The sequence below is a fragment of the Gekko japonicus genome, unplaced genomic scaffold (genome assembly GCF_001447785.1).
Source record: "Gekko japonicus isolate JY-2015 unplaced genomic scaffold, Gekko_japonicus_V1.1 scaffold449, whole genome shotgun sequence".
Classification (NCBI taxonomy): domain Eukaryota; kingdom Metazoa; phylum Chordata; class Lepidosauria; order Squamata; family Gekkonidae; genus Gekko; species Gekko japonicus.
The window spans coordinates 764,960-788,248 of record NW_015170287.1 but is presented as its reverse complement, the minus strand read 5'-3'; the positions used below and the strand labels follow the sequence as shown (position 1 = coordinate 788,248).

The 23,289-nt window shown below is 42.5% G+C and overlaps 1 protein-coding gene across 1 annotated transcript in view; it reads left to right on the top strand.

Annotated features, from left to right (window-relative positions):
* The window catches only part of CSMD3 (CUB and Sushi multiple domains 3), a 796,050-nt gene that overhangs the window by 330,866 nt on the left and 441,895 nt on the right, over positions 1 to 23,289 (top strand). Inside the window, exons 9-10 of the mRNA XM_015417873.1 lie at positions 9,232 to 9,319; positions 10,546 to 10,670. Coding sequence (XP_015273359.1) covers positions 9,232 to 9,319; positions 10,546 to 10,670 — 213 coding nt within the window. The remainder of the gene's footprint in view (positions 1 to 9,231; positions 9,320 to 10,545; positions 10,671 to 23,289) is intronic.

Sequence of the window (23,289 nt, the reverse complement as noted above, 5' to 3'; positions counted from 1 at the left end):
TAACACAGCTATGTCTTAGAGTAGTATAAGATAGTCCAAATCAGTTATAGTTAATATTCTTTTCCATCTTCATTATTTTCTCATCATATTGTGTGTGTGCGCGCGTGTGTGCGTATTCCATTGTTTTTAATCTCAGGAAATAATATTTATCAATATTTATTTGGTCCAACTAAATTTGTAAAGTAACCTCACACTGAAATACAATAAGATTTACTGGTAGGATAATATTCTCTATTCTTTAACATTGATATAATTGAAAAGAATCTAAATATGTCGTCTTCGGCTCCATTAAGAGAGATTTCAGATATGAAGACATTAGAATTAAACCTGAAACTTGACCAACAAGAACAGATTATGAATATACCGTTACTAAAAAGCTGCTACATTATTATTTAAAACATCTATATCGCACATTATTAATTGGATTCAAGGAGACATACAGTGCACCATCCAAGTTTCAAAGTCACAAATTAACAAAATTAAAACTGATTAAAATACACAATCTACCAATTTAAAAGCATTCAGGCACAAATTAACACATTTAAAATTGATTAAAATATACACTCTACCAATTTAAAGGCATTTAAATAGCACACCCAACAGTAAAAACATACAACATTCACAAAAAGACAGATCTTCACCCACCATCAAACGCTGTCTGGAAGAGCAACTGTCTGATAAGCGTTCCTAAATGTACTAAGGGATGGTGCTCTCTTCACCGGCTTTGGCAGGCCATTCCAAAGGATGGGCCCATGTCCTCCACAGAAAAGTCCTGTGATCTCACTGTAGCTATGTGGTCACCTGAGGGGGGGACGGACCTTGAACAAAAAAGCTTTCTGAGGAACACAAATGACACAGAGAACTATACCATGCCATAATTGTTTTTAAGGGGCAGTTATTGACGGAGTGAGCTCCCGTCTCTAGTTCCAGCTCCTGCCAACCTAGCAGTTCGAAAGCAAGAAATTGCAAGTAGATAAATAGGTACCACTTCGGTGGGAAGGTAACAGCATTCCGTGCGCCTTGGTGTTTAGTCATGCCGGCCACATGACCACAGAAACGTCTTCGGACAGCACTGACTCTTCGGCTTTGAAACGGGGATGAGCACCACAACCCTTTCGAGCAAGGGAACCTTTACCTTTACCTATTGGCTAAGAACAACTTAATGGAATTAATCTGTAAATAACAGATAAATGAGATATCCACAGCATGGCTATCATAAGTAACAGCATGATGCTCATGCACAGCAGGGAGGGAGAAAGAGCAGGAACAAAAGCAGATAGGCACGCTGCTTTTCAGACCTCCATCCATTCTACAAAATATTATGATCCCCTAAACCACACAGATCCTTGTGGGCATCCCTGTCTAGCCATTTGCAAAAAAATAATAATGGGAGACTCACAGAATGCATGCATTTAGAATAGGGTTACTAACTCTGGGTTGGGAAATACCTGGAAGTTTGGAGCCAGTGCCTGAGGGAGGGTGGGGTTTGGGGAGGGGAGGGACCTTAGGGTATAATGCAATGGAGTTCACCTCTGAAAGTAGCTATTTTCTCCTGGGGAACTGGTCCCTGTGGTCTAGAGAACAGCTTTGATTCTGCAAGTTCTACAGCCCCCACCTGGAGGGTGGCAACCTTGCGATACACAGAAGTACTCCCCCTTACAAATTCTCTTCATTGTAAATTTGTGTGTGTGTGTCTATGTCTGGAAGTCACGGTGACCTCCGGCGACTCCTTCTGGGGCATGGAGGATGTTCAGATACCCTGCCTCTGCCTCCCAACCCTGGTATTCTTTGGAGGTCTCCCATCCAAGCAGGGTCAGCCCTGCTTAGCTTCCGAGAACTGACCAGATCCGCCTTGCCTGGGCTATCCAGGTCAGGCCAACCAAAGCTTAATTTTCATTTAAATGACTCCTCCCAATCTTCAATGGTGTGAAATTCTGCCAGAAAGGATTTAATTTCTTCAGGAGTCTCCCAAATAGATTCATAAAGATGTAGAGAAGAAAACTACATCTGTATCATGCCCAGCAATCCCATAAACTCTGAGTGTGTGCCAAAAGCTGATCCCGATCCAACTGGCAGCCTATGTGATGGAGAATGCTGCCAACAGTACAGTCAAAAATACACTTGAAATATTTGTTTTAAATTGTGCATAAATCAGCAAGACAAATGAATGGGATGCTCAGCTCAAGAGAAATGGACATTATGTGCAGCATGGATTTAATTTTTAGCACATTATTTGTGATGATCACATCGCTAGTTCTAGATGGATCACAATCAATAGCTACTGCAATACATAAACCACTCAAATTGAATTATACCAGTTCAGATTATAAATTGGGATCAAAGGTAGAAAGACTAAGAAAGTTGTCCTGCACATATGAACCTAGAACAGTTAATTTGGAATGTTCAGCAGAAAGTTGTTTTTACAGACATTCAGTCTTCATGCAGTTTGAAGGCCTGTAGTTATGTAACCACGTGAGACTATTGGAGGTGTGCTTTGTTTCAGCATCTTTCTGTACAACCAAGATGCAAGCTCTCATGTTCTTGAGATGAAAGAAGCTTGGCTGGGCTAAGGCTGCATGGACCATTTTTCCCCTGACCACCCCCCCCCCATGTTAAAAGCATAACAGGTGTTTGAATAGAGATCAATTGATATACATTGTCACCAGAGAAAGGTTAGTATCCTGCTTCCTGGTTTTTGTTTACTGATGTTGTGCTGATAATGACATTTGTCAGGTTATAGAGTAACATACATACACACATTTTGAGTTTTCCCTACATAGATATATTACATCGGGCAACATAACCATATCCAGAAATTACGGACTTGACCATGAAGCTGATTATCATGTCAGAGTTCAAGGGCTTTGGGGTTCCACGCTTTCTTGGTGAAGACCCTCAGGAGTCCCTCAGTCCTTCAGTTAAGCAAAAGGAGGAGTGGAGTTTGTATTTACCCAGATCCCTTGCCCCTTCTAGAACCTTCCCACACAGAGCAAGGTACTGTCCTTACTCTTCCTCCGCAGCTCTATCCAGGTCTGCCCTTAAAAGGCCTCCCTGGAGGAAGGGCATCCCTGGACATCTCCAATCCCCTCTTTCTGAGGGCTGGGTCCTCCTGATCAGCAGGGCTTGGAGCCAATGCAGTGCTGGTCTGGACCTCTCCTTCCCCAGCCCCGCCTTCCGGGGAACCTTCAAAGACCAGCATTTCAGGCTTGGCTGAGTCTGCTAAAGGCCTTGTTCTTCCCCCTCCCTCCCCCCAGCACATAGCAGACTGAGAGCATGGCAATTTGTTCACTAGTTGCAGAACCAGGCCCAATGCCTTCTTCCCCCTCCCCCCTTGTCCTGCCTCCAACATTTCCCGCCTGCTGGAAGGCCAGCCCTCAGGTCATGTCGCTCCCAGCTAGGGAGGGCTGATGGATGCTGGATGCTCTCTCTATTGTGTTGAGGGTTGGGGGGGGGACCTGCCCCTGGGTACATCAGTCTACAACATCTCTGACTTTACATGCTTGAACATGTAAATGCACAAGAGGGAGACCCATGAAAATTTAGTGGTCATTTCCTTCCACATATATCTGTTTTCTGATGGAATTATATAATTTTTTTAAGTACAAGAAGAGCTTTACTCCTTAATATAATGGTATGTTTTGCAATGAATTCACCATTTTACTTGTTAGTTTATTTCTAATAATAGCAAAACGACACCACCACCACTATGGCATCAAGCCCTGCCTCCTTTTATAAGATGCTTAGGTATATGTATTAGTTTGTGAAATTAACCTCTAAATGGAAGATAGATGACGGCTTCATTAATCCTCCAAATAAAGAGTGTAGGAGTTCATAGCTCAAAAACAATAAAAAAAATCACCAATACATGTTAAATTTACTAATGATCAATCCCCTTTTATCTCCCAGCTTCACTTTCTCATTGGAGTCTTTTTTTAGAAGAATAAATGGAGACTTCCTGTGAATTTTATGTAGGTCACCTGGTGCTAACTGTCTTCCTTTGAATAGGAAACTGATTCTTATCTCTATGGCAACCTCATTTTCTCCCTCGGGCAGTAAGCTTTCAATCTCCCAAGCTTGATACAGTTATTATTAAAGTACATATGGTAATTCACCGGAGGCTTGATTATGTTCCTGTTTTTTGCTACCTGTTGGCAACTGTATAATCAGGATGGTTATCAAACACTTGGCAGGCTATAGTAAATGGCTGGTAGGCTGCATGGAACTAAGTGGATCAGACATCCTGCAGATTTACTGTTTGTCATTATTGTTTATATGGGGAGCATCCAGTTTTTAGAACTGAAGATGAACTAAAGAATCAAAAGGAGATGACCAGGATTAAATAGAAGGAAACAAAGCTGGAGTCTGGAACAGAAAATGAAGCAATGGTGCTTTCAATGGGGTCTTCTGCCAAGTCCACAGCTGGATCTTTAGATATGGCATCAAGAGCCAGGTCAAATGTTACCAATATACTTTTCACCTATAATGTACAAATTGCAATTGTCATACCCCTTAATCTGTGAATTTTAAGTACATCAGCCATGAGAGGTACAGACTCATCAATTTATTTTTTCTTTTCCATGCCTGGAGTATAACATATTATTAAGTGATCTATTTTGATGTGAGTTTGAAATAAGAGTTAGTTACTATCTGAGGCTGTGAAAGTTCTACCTCAGTAAATTCCCAGATAAAGTTTTGGTACAGCAGCCAGCTATGTTACCGTGCTGCAGCTGTTCAGGTTTTATAATCCTTAACTCCCCCCATGGTGTGGTTCACAAGAAAGAAGAAAATATTAAGGACTCTTTGAGTGGGAGCTCCAATCACCCACAAGCAAGGTAAGTGGATCAACACACTGTGCTTCCTTAAATGGTTCCAGACTCACTCTTGTGTGACTCTGTCAACTACAGTCCAGCAGGACAGTTTTGAGGGGACATTTAATCGAACTGCAGCTGTTAGCCTTTTGTCCTGTCCTTTCTCTCCTCAGCAGACCTTTGCAAAACAGAAGAAAAGACTAGTAAAGAGCAAGGCTGCAGTCACACACACTAAATAATCCACTTTCAATCCACTTTCAGTGCACTTTCCAACTGGATTGAAAGTGGATGACTTAGTGTGTGTGACCACAACCTAAGAGTCCAGTAGCACCTTAAAGACTAACAAGATGTATAGCAGGGTATGAGCTTTCATGAGTTACTGCTCACTTTTTCAGACACAACTAGAATGGGAGTCAATCTCTCCTATTTATTGGAAATTGGAGTGATTTCAGATGCTGAATGACATTAGCAGGTGAATAACAATAGCTGGCATGATTGGATTTAGGTGAGATATGCAGAGCGGTGATAGGCATGGAGAAATCAGCATTGGTAATGAGACAGGAAACCTAGGTTTTGATTCAATCCTGGTGGATGCATTGTCTTGAGCTTCATTATCAATTGCAGTTCAGCAATCTCTCTAATCTCCATCTGAAATGTATTTGTAAGAAAACTGCTGCTTTTAGGTCAGCAACTGAATGTCCTGAAAGGTTAAAATGTTCCCCCACTGGTTTCTGAATGTTGTGGTTCCTAATGTCAGACTTATGTCCATTAATTCTTTGTTGAAGGAACTGGCCTGTTTATCCAGTGTAGAGGGAGGAAGGGTGTTGTTGGCATGTGATAATACGTGAATTCACTGCCACAGGAAGTGGTGGGTGCTACAAGCATGGACGGCTTCAAAAGGGAATTAGATAAGCATATGGAGCAGAGGTCCATCAGTGGCTATTAGCCACAAGGTATAGCTAGGGGCTCTGGGGCAAGTGATGCTCTGTCTTCTTGGTGCTTTGGGGGGGGGGTCAACAGTGGGAGGGCTTCTAATGTCCTGGCCCCACTGGTGGACCTCCTGATGGCACTGGTATTTCTGGCCACTGTGTGATACAGAGTGTTGGACTGGATGGGCCTTTGGCCTGATCCAACATTGGCGTCTCTTATGTTCTTATGTTCTTATGACACATGATGACATAAATCACATTAGAGGATAAGCAGGAAGAAAAGAGAGTAGCCTGCTTCTTATAGATGTTGTGGGTATGCCATTAACATATACAAATAGCTCAGTGTAGACTGAGCTCATCAGAGCTGGGGACTAAGCAGGGTTGGCCATAGTTAGTACTTGGATGGGAGACCTCAAAGGAAGACTGGGGTTGCTACTTAGAGGAAGGCAATGGTGTCCATTACCCTAATGGATTAAATGGGTTCATTCACACATCCACATTTGGCAGCCGTTCCCCTGTCATACTCTCTGTGTCTTATGACAAGTTGGATACAGAGTAAATAGCCATCAGAGACAACCAGGTGCTTACGGATCTCTGTGCACTGATTACATGCTTCTGGATGTCTGGATGGCCACGGTGCACACTCAAACCAGTTTGGAACTGTGAACCTTTAGTTCTAGTTTTGCCATATTTTGTTTTAAAATAGTAGAGCATATATACATGTGCACACATGTGCACCCAAGAAATAGTCTCAAAAAACGATCAAAATTGCTGTTTTCTACCTACAAATAACAAGGAAAAATATAAATAAATAAAACAAATAAATAATAAACAATAAAATAATAAAAATAACAAAATACTCAAAAACCAAGTTAAAATAATTTTAAATAATTGAAATTAATACTTAAAAGTTTAGAGAGAGTAAAAATAGTAGTGGGAAATAAAAAATAACAATACACAATTATGAGTGGGCAACTGGCAAATGCGCCACTGACGAATGTGCTGCCGGAGTACATCTCGGCCCACATGAAACATTGACTGGTTATTCTCTTTGTTTGCTTATTGCATGCCACCATCATTTTCACTAGTACTGTTAGCCACTTAGGCTTTGTTTGTATATTCCATTGCATTTTAATGTGTTTATTGTTTTAGTGTTTTAATGTTGTTAGCCGCCTTGAAGCAGGGACAGAAAGGGCAAAAAACTGAACATTAACACTAAATTTCAGAACCTAACAAAGGTTAGTAAAATGTGAAGAAGAGGGCCAATATTAAAAACTAAATGTAAAAGATATATAGAAAAGGCTACATGTATTTAAATACAAATTTAAAACATATATAAGGGCCCATTCACATCAAATATATAAATAACATAGCAATACACATGGGCTTTAAAAACCTGACCTGACGCGTTTCAGCCTGCATAGGCCTATTTTGTTCTAGACAAGTTTTTGTTCTAGATAAGTTAACAAATAACTTTAAATCTGCAGAACGTAGTGAGTATCGTTCGATGTTTACAGAACAATGGTTCCCTATTTTATCATATCTATCCAATAATGATATAAGAATAACTCCGTTATATATTCAGAAGTTGTTAATCTTCTAAGTTTAGTTATCCTTTGAAGCAAATTTAAAACTCTAAATATTGATGAATGCTTGTTGTTATGTTGAATGGTTTTTCTTGTCTCCCTGAGGAGGGATCTTATAGTATTTAATTGATTATTTACTAGAGAAAAGGGAGGGGAGAGTCACAAGGGTGTCAGTGTATGAATAATTTCTTAACATATTTATTGGAGACTGTTGGACACTGAGCATTTTGTTTGTTATGGTTATAAATAGTTATTTTTTTAAAAAAAATGTTTTTTTTAAATATGTTTAAAAAAAACACACAACACCACCAGATCTCTCGCTTTGTGGTTGACGTGCAGCACAAATCTGAATGGTCAACCATGGAAGAAGTGCACAGTGAGACCAGATCAGGTTGGGTAATAGAAAATCACCATAAAAAATTGTGACAGAGTAATTAGTGACATGCCCAAACCACACCAACCTGCCAGTCTGACTGTAGCCCATATGTGTGAAGCTCTGCCATTCTAGACTGCATATATGGAGACTCATAAGCATGGGGGCATTTGTACTTCTGGAAAGATCAACCACATCTAATCTGGTTTTGGGACGACTGCCTATTTGACCTCTCATTTTGCTGAAACTTTTACTTGAATATAATTCCATAAAATGATATGCTTGGGATTTGGAGTACAATTTTATACACCATTTATTTCCTGATTAGAACAGTTTATTTCATGACTAGAACCCATCTCTTTTGCTTGAATTTGTGGGTTGAACATGAGTGGGTAATGCAAACTCTATTAGTAATGAGTTTATAGACACTGTATGTATGTATAGTAGGATTGTCAACTATCGGTTTGGAAATTTCTAGTTATCTGGGGGGGTGAGCCTGGGGAGGGCAGGTTTTGGGGAGAGGAGGAACCTTAAAAGGGACAATACCTCAGAGTCCATTTTCTCCAGAGGAACTGATCTCTGTAGTCTGCAGATCAGTTGTAACTCAAGGAGATCTCCAAATACCACCAACTGGATGTTAGTAAACCTAAATTGTGTGTATGCAAACTCATGCACATGCACACACACACACACATTACGAAGACGTACTAAATCTTTCTATAAAACATATGTTAGTAATATTTGACCCATCATTTGTAGTCATTGAATAAATGAGCTTTCTGTTGTCATCAAAGTTCACTGTGTCTGCACTCCCTTAAAAGCTCCTAACTCCAGCATAACACTGGCAGTAGGAGAGCTGTATCTCTGGTGCTGAAGAGATTAGAAGGTTACAGGGCCATTTCCTGAATCTGGTCTACTGTGTGGTCAGGTCAATGTAAATTAAGCCTTTGTACATTACAAAGGGACATTACCTAGTGTCTATTTTGCAATAATAACAGTTGAGGAACTTTAAGTTGCAGTTCATATCCAAAACCTACACCTGGGTATTATTCTTCGTACTTTTAAGAATATCACTGTGCTGTTTGTAATTCACAATCCCTGGTCTCTGGGATATTTAGGACCTACAAAATTAACTCAGGAACTCCTAATGTCCTATTCTGGGTCCCGTTGAAATTCTGAGTAAAGCTGTGTGGCAAATGAGGATTCCCAAAAAAGTTAGATAAATGTTATAAATGTTAGTTTTAAGATGTCCTGTGACTTCCAATTTTTCCATTTTCAAAGAAGCTGGGGAAGGGGGTAATGCATTCTGGCTATGTGTCACAGTGAGATAGATAGATAGATAGATAGATAGATAGATAGATAGATAGATAGATAGATAGATAGATAGATAGATAGAGAGGGAGTTTCTAGTATTTGTGTTCATTTTGGAAGGTAAAAAGATGTGCAGACCTCATTTGTAAATGTGGAGTATATGTAAAAATTACATCTTTTAAAATATTCATTTAGGTATCTTAAGCTTTTTTTTTCTTTTGCAGTAAATGAAGGAGGTATTAAACAGGCATCCAATTTGTGTCCTGATCCTGGAGAACCTGAGAATGGAAAACGGATAGGCTCAGATTTTAGGTAACATTCACAACACTGGAAATACTTTTTAAATTAACTGTAACATTTATAAGGACTCATCTAGCAGATCCCCCTAAACATATGGAGAGTCACGATGAGAATGTCCTTGGTAGATGTCAGTACACAGGCTGTCCATGTATTTGGATAATCTACATGGAAAGATTCCTGCAAATGTTGCCACTCATCAAGCAGATATAAATAAAAATAATTTCAGAAATTTCCTACATGACAATCCACCCTCTAAGCTCACTTCGCTGATAAAGAGATGGAAATCCAGCAGAGCTATCCTAAGCAGAGTTCCACCTTTCTAAGTTCACTGAAGAAAATGTGCTTATATAAGTATAACTCTGCTTAGGATGGCACAGCACATTTAGTTTGGCATAAACCCCCCTTCTACAACAACTGTTAGAATAAGAGAGAAACATGTGGGTCAAATCATTTAGGTTTTAATTCATTATTCCTCAGAAACAATTATTGGGAGACATTTTAGGCTTCTTTGAGCACATTAATTAAGTTTAATTGCCATTATCCCTTAATAATTTCTAACATTTACTCCTCGACACTGAAATGAATATTAACTTCTCTGCCTCATCAGAAGCATTCAAAGTTGCTGTTCAGCAGTCTCCTCTTCTCTTCTATTGTAAATACAAAGGGAAGTATTTATATTTACCAAGAATGTTGCAGTAATCCATCAGGTTCTGTTTCTGATACAGATTTTGTAGTTTTGCTGGTACAGACAATTATCCTGAACCTGCCCTCTGTTCAGTTGTATCTGATTTATTTTCCGCTAGGGAGGATAAAATGCATGATTGAGTACTGGTTGTGCAAACTCTTGCACAAACCAGTTTTGTTTTAAAGCATAGAAATATTTATCCAATTTACCTTTATCCAATCTTTGTCAGCAGTTCCTAAACACAGGAGTACCCAAGACACTCCATGAAATTCCCGTGGATATCCAAGACTTTGGGCAGAAAACTGGAGCACTGCATGTAAACACAAGGATAGGTTTCTGGCCACACATCCCTAGTGTTTACAGTACAAGCATCTACATTAAAGCCACTATAGGAATAAGACTCATGCTGACTATTCCACATGAATGCATTTGAGTTCATCTGTGGTAACTGATGCAAACAATTTAATATAAATATTTCTAGAACTCTTTGAAGTTTGGTATTATGTATCTATTAATTGTTTCTTCTCCCCCTTTTTGATGTCTTTAATTTTAGCCTGGACTCAACAGTACAGTTTTCTTGTGATGAAGACTATGTACTACAGGGTGCAAAAAGTATCACCTGTCAGAGAATAGCAGAGGTTTTTGCTGCTTGGAGTGATCATAGGCCAGTGTGCAAAGGTAAAAAAAAAATATCTATCATCCATCCATCCATCCATCCATCCATCCATCCATCCATCATCAATCTGTGTATGTGTGTGTGCATTGCCATTTTGCAGTATTTCTTGGTTCTCCTATTTCATTTTGAAATAATGATGGCATCTGGGAGTATTGTCCAAATGAAATCTGTAGATTTTTTTTTGCTGCTTCTTCTTCTGACTGCTTTATATTGTTTTGCTAGCAATGTTGGTTCACTGAATTTATCTATAACATCCACATATCTGAGATTATGACGATGATGATGATGGTGATGAGCTTCATTTACAGTCTGCCCTTCTCATGAGACTCATGGCAGATTACAGATACAATGAGAACCATTCAGTTAGTCAGGAAACTACTTGTAAACAATTTGAATCTAACAGCAAAGATTTCTCCTAGTAATGCTGAAAAATGCTGTGGTGTTTTAGCATATTACGGGTATGAGAAAAACTATTTTGTGAACAGAGTATAACATATGATAAAACAATTCAGGCTAGTTCATGTCTTCATATGCTAAGGTGATTACCTTTTGTTGTTGTTGTTGTTGGTATTTAAAGAGATTAGGGCTCTTTAGCTTGGAGAAATGATGACTGAGGGGTTACATGACAGAGGTTTCCAGAATTATGCATGTGATAGAGAAGGTCGAGAAAGAAGTACTTTTCTCCCTTTCTCACAATACAAGAAGTTGTGGGCACTCAATGAAATTAATGAGCAGTAAGCTTAGTAGAGATAAAAGGAAGTACTTCTTCACCCAAAGAGTAATTAACACATAGAATTCACTGCTGCAAGAAGTGGTGGTGGCTACAGGCATAGACAACTTCAAGAGGGGATTTGATAAACATATGGAGCAGAGGTCCATCAGTGGCTATTAGCCTCAAGGTGTAGATGGAACACTATGTCTGGGGCAGTGATGCTCTGTATTCTTGGTGCTTGGGGGTGGCAACTGTGGGAGGGCTTCTGGAGTTCTAGCCCTGCTGGTGGACCTCTTGATGGCACCTGGATGTGCTGATCCAACATCACCTGGTAAATAAATTCCATGAAGCCTTTGTTAAAGGGACATGACTCCCCCTGCCGCCAAGCAGTTGACAACCTTACTTTATGCAGGCATGAGGAGAAAGTATTGCCACAAACATGTACCTGTCAAACACAAGCTTTAAACAAGTTCTTCTTCATAGATCATCATCACCTGTTATGATTTCTTTAACCCTATGGACTAGAATTGAAGAAAGAAAGAAAAAAGAGGTATCTTAACTTTGCATGATAGTGGGTTGAGTTCTGTTTGGTAGGTCACAAGCTGTGGAGGCTTATTTAAAATATATTGTGGGCTTGGATGTTTTCAATACCTGTTAATTTCCAAGTTGATTTGCTTCAGCTGCACATGCACTAAAATTGCAGCAGTACAGAAATGGGATTCAGGCCCCGGTCACACGGGCCAGATAGTTACGGTGGGGAGGCATGGCTGTTAGCCCCGGAGCAAAATAAAGCATGGTAGCCCGATCACACGGTCTCCTGAGTCTTTGCACTTAGGCTGTTAGCTGGCGATCACACGGCGATGTTGGAGTGTGGCAAAAAAGCGGCACAGTTCCGCATGCACAGTTCCGCAGAGCAGCACTGCTTTCAGTTACGTGTTTGTGCACATGCACTTACGAAAAACATCTGGTTTGTGATGGGATGTGGATGGGTGCCGGATGCCACGGGATACTAGCTTTCCCACGATCAGATGCCCACCCCTGCCCTGCGTTTTCCAAATACTAGTGCACTTTCTGAGGTACTTTTTTACTGTGCATCTTCGGCGGGACGCCACGGGTGTGCTACGCTTCTCAGATGTTGAGGTGTGATTGCGCACCAAAAATCCACATGACATTCGTGCCTTTAGCGCAGCAAATCCTCCGTGTGACCGGAGCTTCAATTGACTTTTCTGCTGGTGGAAGAAAAAAAAAAGGAAGGAAGGAAGGAAGGAAGGAAGGAAGGAAGGAAGGAAGGAAGGAAGGAAGGAAGGAAGGAGGGAAGGAAGGAAGGGGTCATCTGACCACCAAGAAGGATATACTGGTGATGGGACTTACATGAACAAAATCTGTGCAGGACAGGGGCTATAGTGGGGGGCACTGTGTAAGACTGAGTGAAAAAAACTGGCTGTATCCAACCCAAGGTTTACATGGTCCCTACGAAGGGATGACTTGCACATTCATAAAGCATTCCATATTTTGGGAAGGACTAATAAGTTAGTAGTAGAGCACATATTTTCTATATGGACAGTTCTATCCTTAGCATCTCTAGGTATAAAGATTTGGGGTAGTGGGGCATGAAACGGTCTTAGTTTAGCCCTTGAGGAGCTGCAGAGTAGATAATACTCAGCTTGATAAACACCATTCTGTCTCAGTAACTGGCTATTTTGTATATCTGGCCTTGGACACAGAAAGACAATGATCACCAGCAGTCAATTGATCTGCCTTGGTTCACAGTCTTGGCAAGATGAACACCTTCCCCTTCTCACTCTGCTGTTGATACCTCCTGGCCAAGGACATTCTACCCATGCCAAAGCATTGGACTCAATGCCATTAAAAAAAAGTATTTCCAAATGTATTGCTCTCAGGGCCTTTTTTTTTTTTCAACAAGCTACTCTTCCAGCTGCTTCTTTTGACATACTGAGGCTGAAGAAGAAGAACAATGGTAGTATAGGCTGGTAACACATGGCCTGAGAAATGGTGCAATGGCTATTTACAGCATCAAGGAGGGAAAGCCATCCCAAGCCTACCATGAGCACAGTGGCCCCAGAGGAGGCTTGTGGGAAGGGCAGGATATAAATCTAAATAAATAAACAATGAAGGAGCTGCTCTGACTGTTGACCTACTTTTAAGCCCAATCCCATCCCCAAAGTGTCTCTTCTGGTCAGCAGTGTTCCCTCTAAGCTGAGTTAGTGTGAGCTAACTAACAACTTTTTAGCCTCCGGCTCACACATTTTTGCCTTAGCTCAGGAAGGATAGCTCCAGAGCAAACTAATTTATGCAGCAGCCAAATCGCTCACTCACAACTTTGATGCCAGTAGCTCACAAAGTAGCATTTTTGCTCACAAGGCTCCACAGCTTAGAGGGAGCATTGCTGCTCAGCCATGTGTATCTGCTGGCAAGGAAACAAAAGGAGCAATAGCCAATGCAACTGTACCAGTCTGTAGGTGGAAACTTGACCAGACAACCAGAAAGTTACTCAGTTGCTGGGAGAAGGGTGTTTTGTTTTTAAGGGGAACACTTATCTCAACAACCTAGTTGTAATGCCATTCACATGAAGTAAAATCAGGGCTATTTTTGGGCAGGAACGCACAGGAACGGAGTTCCGGCTGGCTTCAGAGCTGGCCACGCCCACTACAGCCAAAACCTCTGCATGCGTGGCTACAGAGGGAAGGCCTGAAGAGTGACCCCCCGACGACTCCGAGGTGGGCGGGCCAGGGGGCCCCCTGGAAGGATCGGGGAGGCATTTAAATGCCTCCCCATGCCTTCCGCAGCCTGTCCAAGGGCCAGCTTGCCCAGGCAAGCCAAGGGAAGCCACGGGGGGGTGGCCTAGCATGCTAATGAGATGCACTGTCAGGGGTGTGGCCTAATATGCTAATGAGTTTTGGCTGTTGGGTGTGGCCTATTATGCTAATGAGTTCCGGCTGGGCTTTTTCTACAAAAGAAGCCCTGAGTAAAATTATACTTGTTTGCATACCCTCCATGAGCATCTCCTGCTTACTCTGATGGTGGTGGAAAGTGCTGTCAAGTTACACCCAACTTATGGCGACCCCCTAGGGTTTACAAGGCAGGAGACAAACAGAGGTGGTTTGCCATTGTCTGCCTTTGCATAACAACCCTAGACTTTCTTGGTGGTCTCCCATCCAAGTACTAATCAAGGCCAACCCTGCTTAGCCTCCATGATCTGGCTATCCAGGGCTATCCAGATAATGGTGCCTTCCATCTGCAACAGCTCCAGTAAAGTATAGAAATTTCAATTGTGGTTCACAAAGTTATGATTAAAGTCCATAGAAATCCATATTTGATAAAGAACACTTGGGCACCTTTCTGTGTGGCTTTATTTATAGACCATTTTTAAAGATTGCTGTCTATTTTTTTTACTTTAGTATACAATAATGAAGGATTCACTAAACTTCCCATCAGTTAATAAGATAATATATTACTTGATAAAAGTCCATTCCATTTTTAGCCTTTCTGTCTCTTGGACACCGATAATACCAGCCTTTCCACTGCCATTTTATCTGAGCCAAAATTCATTATGACTTCCTGGTATCATCCTCATCTCTTCAAGCCAAGTTCTGGCAGCTTTGAAAGTTGTAACCAATCCACAGCTCTGTTAGCATTCCAACTTCTTCTGAGTTTCTAATTTTTTAAAGCAATTCTGGCATGAAGCTCTTACGGTAATTAAACCTCCAGGTAAGTTACTTCTTTGCTTTAGGCTCATGTATTTAGCTTAGTGGCATGCTGGTGGATATTGCCAACACTAAAAGTCATCCAACCACCTGGCATTGGGTGGTATAGGCTATATACAATGCAGTCAAACACTTTCACAGAAGGACTCCCAGATCAGTTAACTTTGTAGGTTAATTGTCAAGAATGTAACAGAGGTTGCCTGCATCCCATTGCCTGGGAGACAGCATTTCTCCCAGTCAACTTTAGCCCTGGGACCATTCAGAAGAGCTGCTTTGGCCAATTACACTGTCTTTCTTGGAGGGCAGGGAAAATTTAAGCAGCAGCCATTAGGCGTATGAGCTGTTTTGTACCATGTCTATGCTGCGCTGCTCCTTGTGTCCTGGGAGAGATGCTTTGCTTAGCTGGTCAAATCCTGCCTAGACTCTGCTGGACTGTTTTCTCAACAAACTGGTTTCATTCATTTCAATTGCTGATTCATTACTACTAGCTAGCCTTTCTTATTACCTTTTTTCCGGGGGGAGGGTAGTAAAGACAGGTGGCATTTGATCTCTGGGGTAGAGTAGTTTGGGAGAGGTATTATTTCTGTTGTTGTTTTAGTTTCTGTGCAGGTTAATCTGGTTTGTTTTGATCTTCCTTTCCTTTTCTGAGATGATTGTTTCTTTTTTAAAAATTATTATTATTGTTGTATTTATTGTGGTTCATTTTTCTTGGCTTGTTGGCTTTTCTGTTTGCTCTTAGTTAGCAGGTTGCCTATTTTCCATCTTTTTGTAGAATAGTGATTTGGGATGACATCACATTTTTCATTGCTTAGGGAGCTTCCGGTTTTGGTGACTTGCTGATGGGCACACTCCATCGCATTCCGATGAGAGTGGCCCATTACCACACCGAACGGGAGGGGTCCCAGACAATTACGGGCTCCCCCCCCAGAGCCCTCGGAGGGGGCTTGCAGCCTGGGGCACAAGGGGTGCCTCTCTGGAGGTGACGGCCGAGGCACTGATGCTCCTCTCAGCTCTGATAGGTCCCACCACCGTGGACCCAGCAATGGAGAATAGAGGCACGCACCGGACTGACCAAGCAAGTGATCTAGCATAATAGACGCTCTCCCTACCTTTGGAAATAACATGCAGAAGAAAACGTGAGTTTGCAACTATTTAAAACTAGTCAAGTGCCTAAGCAAACAGCTGTTTCAAAGCCTCGAGTTGAGCTAGTGGAAGGGGGGGAGGAGTTAAGCCCCACTTCAGAAAAAGCTACATAGGGGCAGAGCGACAGTCATGACTGGAAAGCATTAATCCGGCCGAGTAGTGTGCGGAATAGCAGGAAGCGTTTGACTCAACAAACTTTCAGAGACTTAAAATAATTCTTCCCTCTGTGTAAACAATGACTCAGTGGGCTGACAAAATAGTGGATAAGAAGAGACCTTCTCCAAGAACTGCCACCTCAGCGATGACGACTTTTAGACTGGAAGTAACCACTGACTTCCCCGATATGTTAGCTACAGCATTGTGCCCTCTGCTGGACCAGATGACTAATCTCGACAACAACTTTGATGCTGTTCAAAAGCAACTGAAAGAAACTACTACAAAAACAGAGGAAACAGTTAAAGAGCTGAAAAAAGTTGATGCTTTGACAAAAGTGACAAAACAAAGACTAGAGGTGGTGGGAAAAGAGCAGACCTCTGATAAAGAACAGCTGCTGTGGTTAAAAATGGGGGGGGGGAAATGATCATATATCCTAAGATTTCAGGGTATCCCAGAGCAAAAAGATGAGAACTTGAAAGAAATTTTAAGCAAAGTTTTGGCTCCACTGGCAGATCTTAAAGCGGAACTCCTACAAAGCAACATGGATATGGTCTATTGAACATATCCAGACCATATAAAGAAAAATAAACTGCCTGGTGAAGTATTTGTCAAGTTCTCCAAAAGGTCAACAAGAGATTCAATCTTGAAAGCGACTAATGGGATAATTCTAAAAATCAAAGGCGAAGTAACAAGAGTTTTAAAAGACATTTCATTTGAGATAAGAAAGAAGAGGAGGAAGTATAAAGACCTAACATCTTTTCTACAGAAAAATTCCACCCTCTACAGATGGATAACCCCAGAAGGATTTATCTTCAACTACAAAGAAAAGAAGCAAACAACTGACTCTGTTACAAAAGCAAAAGCATTTTTGGAACAGCACCAAGCAACAGCAAATAATAGAAAAGCAGAGGACAACAGTGTAACAGAAGAAAACATCAAACATAGATCGGGAAGCAGTGAAAGTTCTCTGGGCCCCTCTTCAGAAGAGTCAGATTCTGATAAGGGAGAGGCAGCTCCCAAATTGTTGAAAGTCAGATTAAACTATGATAAAAAGAAACACGGGGGGGATATGATAAATAGCATAATACTGAAAGTTTGATTTTATTAACATTCAAAGAACTAAGATGTACGCACTCAGGCTAAATATATGTGTACTAGTTTGTCTTTGTAATAGTAGCCTTAATCTTTATTTTTAAAAGCTCAAATGTAGGGGAAGCTCCAAGCCTTAGATATAATTTCTGTATAATTCGTACTGTATGATCCTTGCATAATTCTGTATTTTAGTTTAGTCTTCCCCCTATTTCCCCTCCCTTTGTAGTTTGTAGATTGTAGTATAAAAGCATGTAGTATAAAAGTATAAAAAAGAAGTTTCGTCTTCACCCTATTTCCCCTCCCTTTGTAGTTTGTAGAGTGTAGTATAAAAGCAATAAAAATTATAAAAAACATTTTTCATTGCTTAGGTTTGGATAGGTAGTGTTCTGGCCTCAGGCTTCCTCTCTGAGACTCAGAACTTCCCTTGCAGACTATCTCTCGGCACAGTCTAGGCCACAGGAGCAGGGTGCACCTAGATCTACCTCCCAGGGGTTTCAGCCTTGTGAACTGGTTGATCCAAAAGACCTCTCTACAGAGAGCCAGTTTGGTGTAGTGGTTAAATGTGTGGACTCTAATCTGGGAGAACCAAGTTTGATTCCCCACTCATCCACTTGCAGCTGCTGGATGACCTTGGGCAAGCCATAGTTCTGACAAGAACTGTCCTTGAAAGGGCAGTTCTTGAAAGAACTCTCTCAGCCCCACCTACCTCACAGGGTGTCTGTTGTGGGGAGGGGAAGGGAAAGGAGATTGTAAGCCACTCTGAGACTTTGAGTGAAGGGTGGGGTATAAATCCTACCTCCTCCTCCTCCTCCTCCTCCTCCTCCTCCTCCTCCTCTTCTTCTTCTTCTTCTTCTTCTTCTTCTTCTTCTTCTTCTTCTTCTTCTTCTTCTTCTTCTTCTTCTTCTTCTTCTTCTTCTTCTTCTCTTCCTTGCCCTTAGCTTACATAGACTGAGGCAAAGCAGCCCCAGCTGTTCTGGAGGCAGTTTCTGGAACTCCTGGTGTGGTCTCATTTAGGCCAGAATCCTACAGAGAACTAAGTCCAGTCTGGTTCCACAGCTACTAAACTGGCACTGATATCATTGTACCATTATTTTTTAGGGTATAAATTTACAGGATTGAAAGTGTTGTCTTTTAAATCCAGAGATATTTGGGCAAGCTGGTTATTTAGATATGTGGACCGGGAAATGTTGTGAGTTTATTTACAATGTTGCTTTATTGGCATTATGATAAAAAGTCAGGATACAAGGGTACCACCAGTGTAAAACTTTTCACATTAGCCACAGAAAAAAGGAATCCCCCCCCCCTTTATCCATTAGAAGTTGCGCCGATCTCTCCATTATTTAGTGCCTTCTCTTTCTAATCATTGTGTAGTTCATGGCCAGTTTTTCTGCCACAGTCTTATTTTCAGTCAGACTACAGTTGCCCTGGCTAATCCTTAACATAAGAACATAAGAGACGCCAATGTTGGATCAGGCCAAAGGCCCATCCAGTCCAACACCGTGTCACACAGTGGCCAGAAATACCAGTGCTATCAGGAGGTCCACCAGTGGGGCCAGGTCATTAGAAGCCCTTCCACTGTTGACCCCCCCAAGCACCAAGAAGACAGAGCATCACTTGCCCCAGAGTCCCTATCTATACCTTGTGGCTAATAGCCACTGATGGACCTCTGCTCCATATGCTTATCCTTGTCCATTTTCATTCACTTTCCCCCTTTCTGTTAAATTTTGTGCTTCAGACCCTTCCCCCCTTTTTATCGTTTGCCTTCATGGCTGTGTAGTTTTTGTTGGGTTTTTTTTTTAGATTAATTCAATGTTTTTGCATTCACTTTTCATATTAAAGAGAGTATCTCTTTATCAGGTATCTCACTTAAAAATAATTTTACTGTGTTAAAAAGCATACAAGTTTACTACAAAGGTCTTGTGTTCCTGACATGATTGAGTCCATTTAAAACTGACTTTATTGTGCAAAAAAAATCATTTTAATAAAACCTGATTGTCATATAATGCATCGTTCAGAAGTTACTTTAAACAGCTGGGGGGGGACAGAAAGTAATATTCTGCAGATAAGGTTCTTTACAAATAAGGAAGATCCCAGTTGTGTGCAAATCAGCAAAGGAAACCTTCAGAGCCACTGATCTACTGTTGCTAGTTATATGCCATTATTTGAGAGCTGTGGTTTGTGATTTAAATCAGAGATAATTTTATTTTTGGAAAGTGTCCCATATTCTGTTACTGCTGCACAGCTTGCATGACTCCTACTGACAGAGTTCCCAGCATGACCCATTTTTTTCTGGGATACTCAATGGTTCTTCAGTACCCCTGCAAGCTATATGACAATCTCTGATGGTTCAGAGCCACAGTTCTGAATGATGCTGATTATTTACCATCTTACAGTAACACAAAATAATACAGGAGCCATTGTAGGAAGCAGGAGAAAACATGTGTATGGAATAATGGTGAATTGTAATGAAGACATGGTGTCTTAATGTTGTAGAACAGATTAAACATAGTTGTCCTTATGTGTGAACTTCTTTCTGAATGTTGGTAACCAGAGGTTTCTGCAGTGTCAGAGCTGCTCATTGTCCAGTTGCTGTTAGAGTACCTTAGGGCCTTTGAACATAGGGTATCCTGTCTTTATCTATAACTGAGTTTTGGTCCCAAAACGTTCTATGTGTGCCAAAATAGGTTGGCCACATGAACTGCCCATCAAAATCTGTGCCTGGGTCCCGCCCACAGAGCCAACAATCCCAACATTCCCTTTATGTCAACAGCGGCCGAACGACCGTTGATCTGGTAGGAGAAGATCAGCAAGGAGCAGCCCTGCCATTTGCTTGCCATGCAGGAGGTAGGGTCTCTCTTCCAAAGCCCCCAGCTGGCTTCTGAGGTGACTGGGAGACCAAGCCCTCCCATGCCACCTTAAAGCCCTCCAGTACCCCCACCACCCCACCCCACCCCGCATCACTTCTCCCGTCCGCCCAGAGAGCTGGATGGGTGGCAGAAGCCCTACAAGCTCCCACCCGCGCTGCTTCTTCCACCCACCCAGAGAGCCGGATGGGTGGCAGAATCCTTCCAAGGTCCCCCACCCCCCGTAACACTTCTCCTGCCTGCCCGGAGAGCTGGATCAGGCAGCAGAAGCCCTCCAAGGCCCCCACCCCTGCGCCGCTTCTCCCGCACGCCCAGAGAACCAGACGGGAGAATGCCTCCAAGCCCCCCCCCCACACCTGTTCTCCAGAGGCCAGGTCTACCCAACTCCTTCCACTATATTGGTAGACCTGCCCTCTGGAGAACAGGTCTACCCACCCCTTTCCACTATATCAGTAGACCTGCCCTCTGGATGCCACCTGCCTGGACCCGCCAGTCCCTTGGGCGGGTGGGGGGGACACATTTCTGGTGGCCTTCACCCACCAGAGACTCAGGCAGCTGACGGGCGCCAGGAAGGGGGTAGGGCCCTGCAGCCAGCCAGCCAAGCTAGCACTCGTCTTCGATGCTACAACGAGCCTGATTCCTAGTTCTCTTATAATTGGATGATACAATTTGATTTGAAATACACTCCTTGAAAAAGTCAATTGCAATTTTTTCCCCTCCCCAGCTACAGATGGCGCCATTCGATTGCTTGTAATTTAGGGCCACAATGCAAACTCTGATCAATGACAAAAGTGTGATTCTAATCTCTAGTACCATTCTCAGATTGCCTGTGGTCCATTCAATTCATTCTCTGACTGGGCCATCCTGAACAATAGTAGTAGTAGAATGAGGAGGAGGAGGGTTGGATATATATACCCCACTCTTCATTTGGAGTCTCAGAGTGGTTTACAATCTCCTCCCCTTCGTCTCCCCACAACAGACCCCTGTGAGATAGGTGGGATGAGAGAGCTCTGAGAGAGCTGTAACTGACCCAAGGTCACCCAGCTGGCTTCATGTGGAGGAGGAGTGGAGAATCAAACCTGGTTCTCCAACTCAGAGTCCTGCTGCTCTTACCCACTACACCAAACGCGCTCTATTTAGATCTGGGCTGGAGAGCCCAGGCTAGCCTGATCTCTTGGAAGATAAGCAGGATTGGCCCTGGTCAGTATTTGGATGGGAGACCACCGAGGAATACATAGATTGCTACACAGAGGCAAACAATTGCAAACCCCCTCTGAAATCTCTTGCCTTGAAAACCCTGCAGAGTTGCCATAAGTCAGCTGTGACTTGATGCCCCCCCCAAAAAAAAGTTCATTTAAAGCAATTAATTTAGAGTGGCACTACAAATCTTTACAGGACGGTTGGCAAGAATCCTATGATGTGGGTGTGAATTGCAATTACATCATATCCAGTGTTCCCTCTAAGCTGAGTTAGTGTGAGCTAGCTCACAGTTTTTTTAGTCTCCAACTCACACATTTTTGTCTTAGCTCAGGGAGGATGGCTCCAGAGGAAACTAACTTATACAGTAGCCAAATTGCTCACTCACAGCTTTAATGCCAGTAGCTCACAAGATGCCACAGCTTAGAGGGAGCATTGATCATATCCCATTCCTCAGTTGCAGGGTGGGTAGAATCTTAGGGTCTGGTCACACGGCGCTGTAAATGTGCCTTGTTCCCGCTGTAATTTAAACGGGAATATTTTGTTCCGATTTTACATGTCTACACCACCCCTCAAGAGCCATCCCTCTTACCAGCTGCTAGCTCTCCCCCTCGCCCTCGTCCCCATCCGGCGACGGCAGCAGCTGCTCCTGGGCGGCCGCAGGGCTGTCCTTGCCATCGGCCCAGTCGCCACCAGCCTGGGGTGCCTTCTCCCGGTGCTTCTGGGCGGCCAGGAGGTCGAGGCCCAGCAGGAAGGTGCGCGGCACGAGCTGAGTTCTTAAGCGAATGCCTGCCCATGCGCTCAAACTGGAAGCTTTTAAAAATATATATATCAGAGAGTGTTCAGACGGCCCTATTCGCAATAATTGCGAAATCATTGCGAAAGAGGGATGTTCATATAGGTGAAATCGCGCTTTCAAAGCGCGAGACCCAGGAAAGTACTTGATTTTCCCGGGGTCAGGAAAACCCGTGAGTCTTGCGCGAGTGAGCCTGCTTTGGTGTGGGAGGCGGATTGGCGTGTGTAAACAGAAACTTTAAAAGCGCGAGGGATCAGCAGCGAATCCCACAATAAACGTCCGTGTGACCAGACCCTTATAGTGCCATCCTAACCAGAGTTACACCCTTCTGAGCGCATTGACTTTAATGGATTTAGAAAGGTGTAACTCTGGTTAGGATGGCACTGCTAATATCTAGCCATTTTGGCTTCCCACTGAACTTTCTTTCTAACCCAGTCCATTTCTTTATTAATTATTTGGATGGATACAGTGTTGTGTTTTTAAGATTCTGTAACAACATTGTTTTATCTCATGGATTTTCACAATTACCTGCCTAGTTCCTATTTGCCAGATGGGGAACTGAGATTGTGCTCTACGATAGTGTATCGCCTCAGAACATCTTCCCTTCCTCTGTCTCCCCAAATTTATTTATTTATTTATTTAATTTATAACCCACCCTCCCCGTCAAGGCAGGCTCAGGGCAGCTTACATAGAGATATAAAACAATTAAAACAAAAATAAAATGAAATCAGAACAGTACAATTATAAATATAAGCAGGGGTCATTTCCTGCAGGAGCGCACAGGAGCAGAGCTCCGGCAGTAAGGAGCCCAGGGGGCGGGCACATGCAACAAGCCCCACCCCATGCTTCCAGCAGCCCAAAGTTGGGCCACAAGGAGCAAGAAACAGCTAGGTAAGTTGCAGAGCCCCCCCCCCGGCCCACCTTCAGGGAACAGCT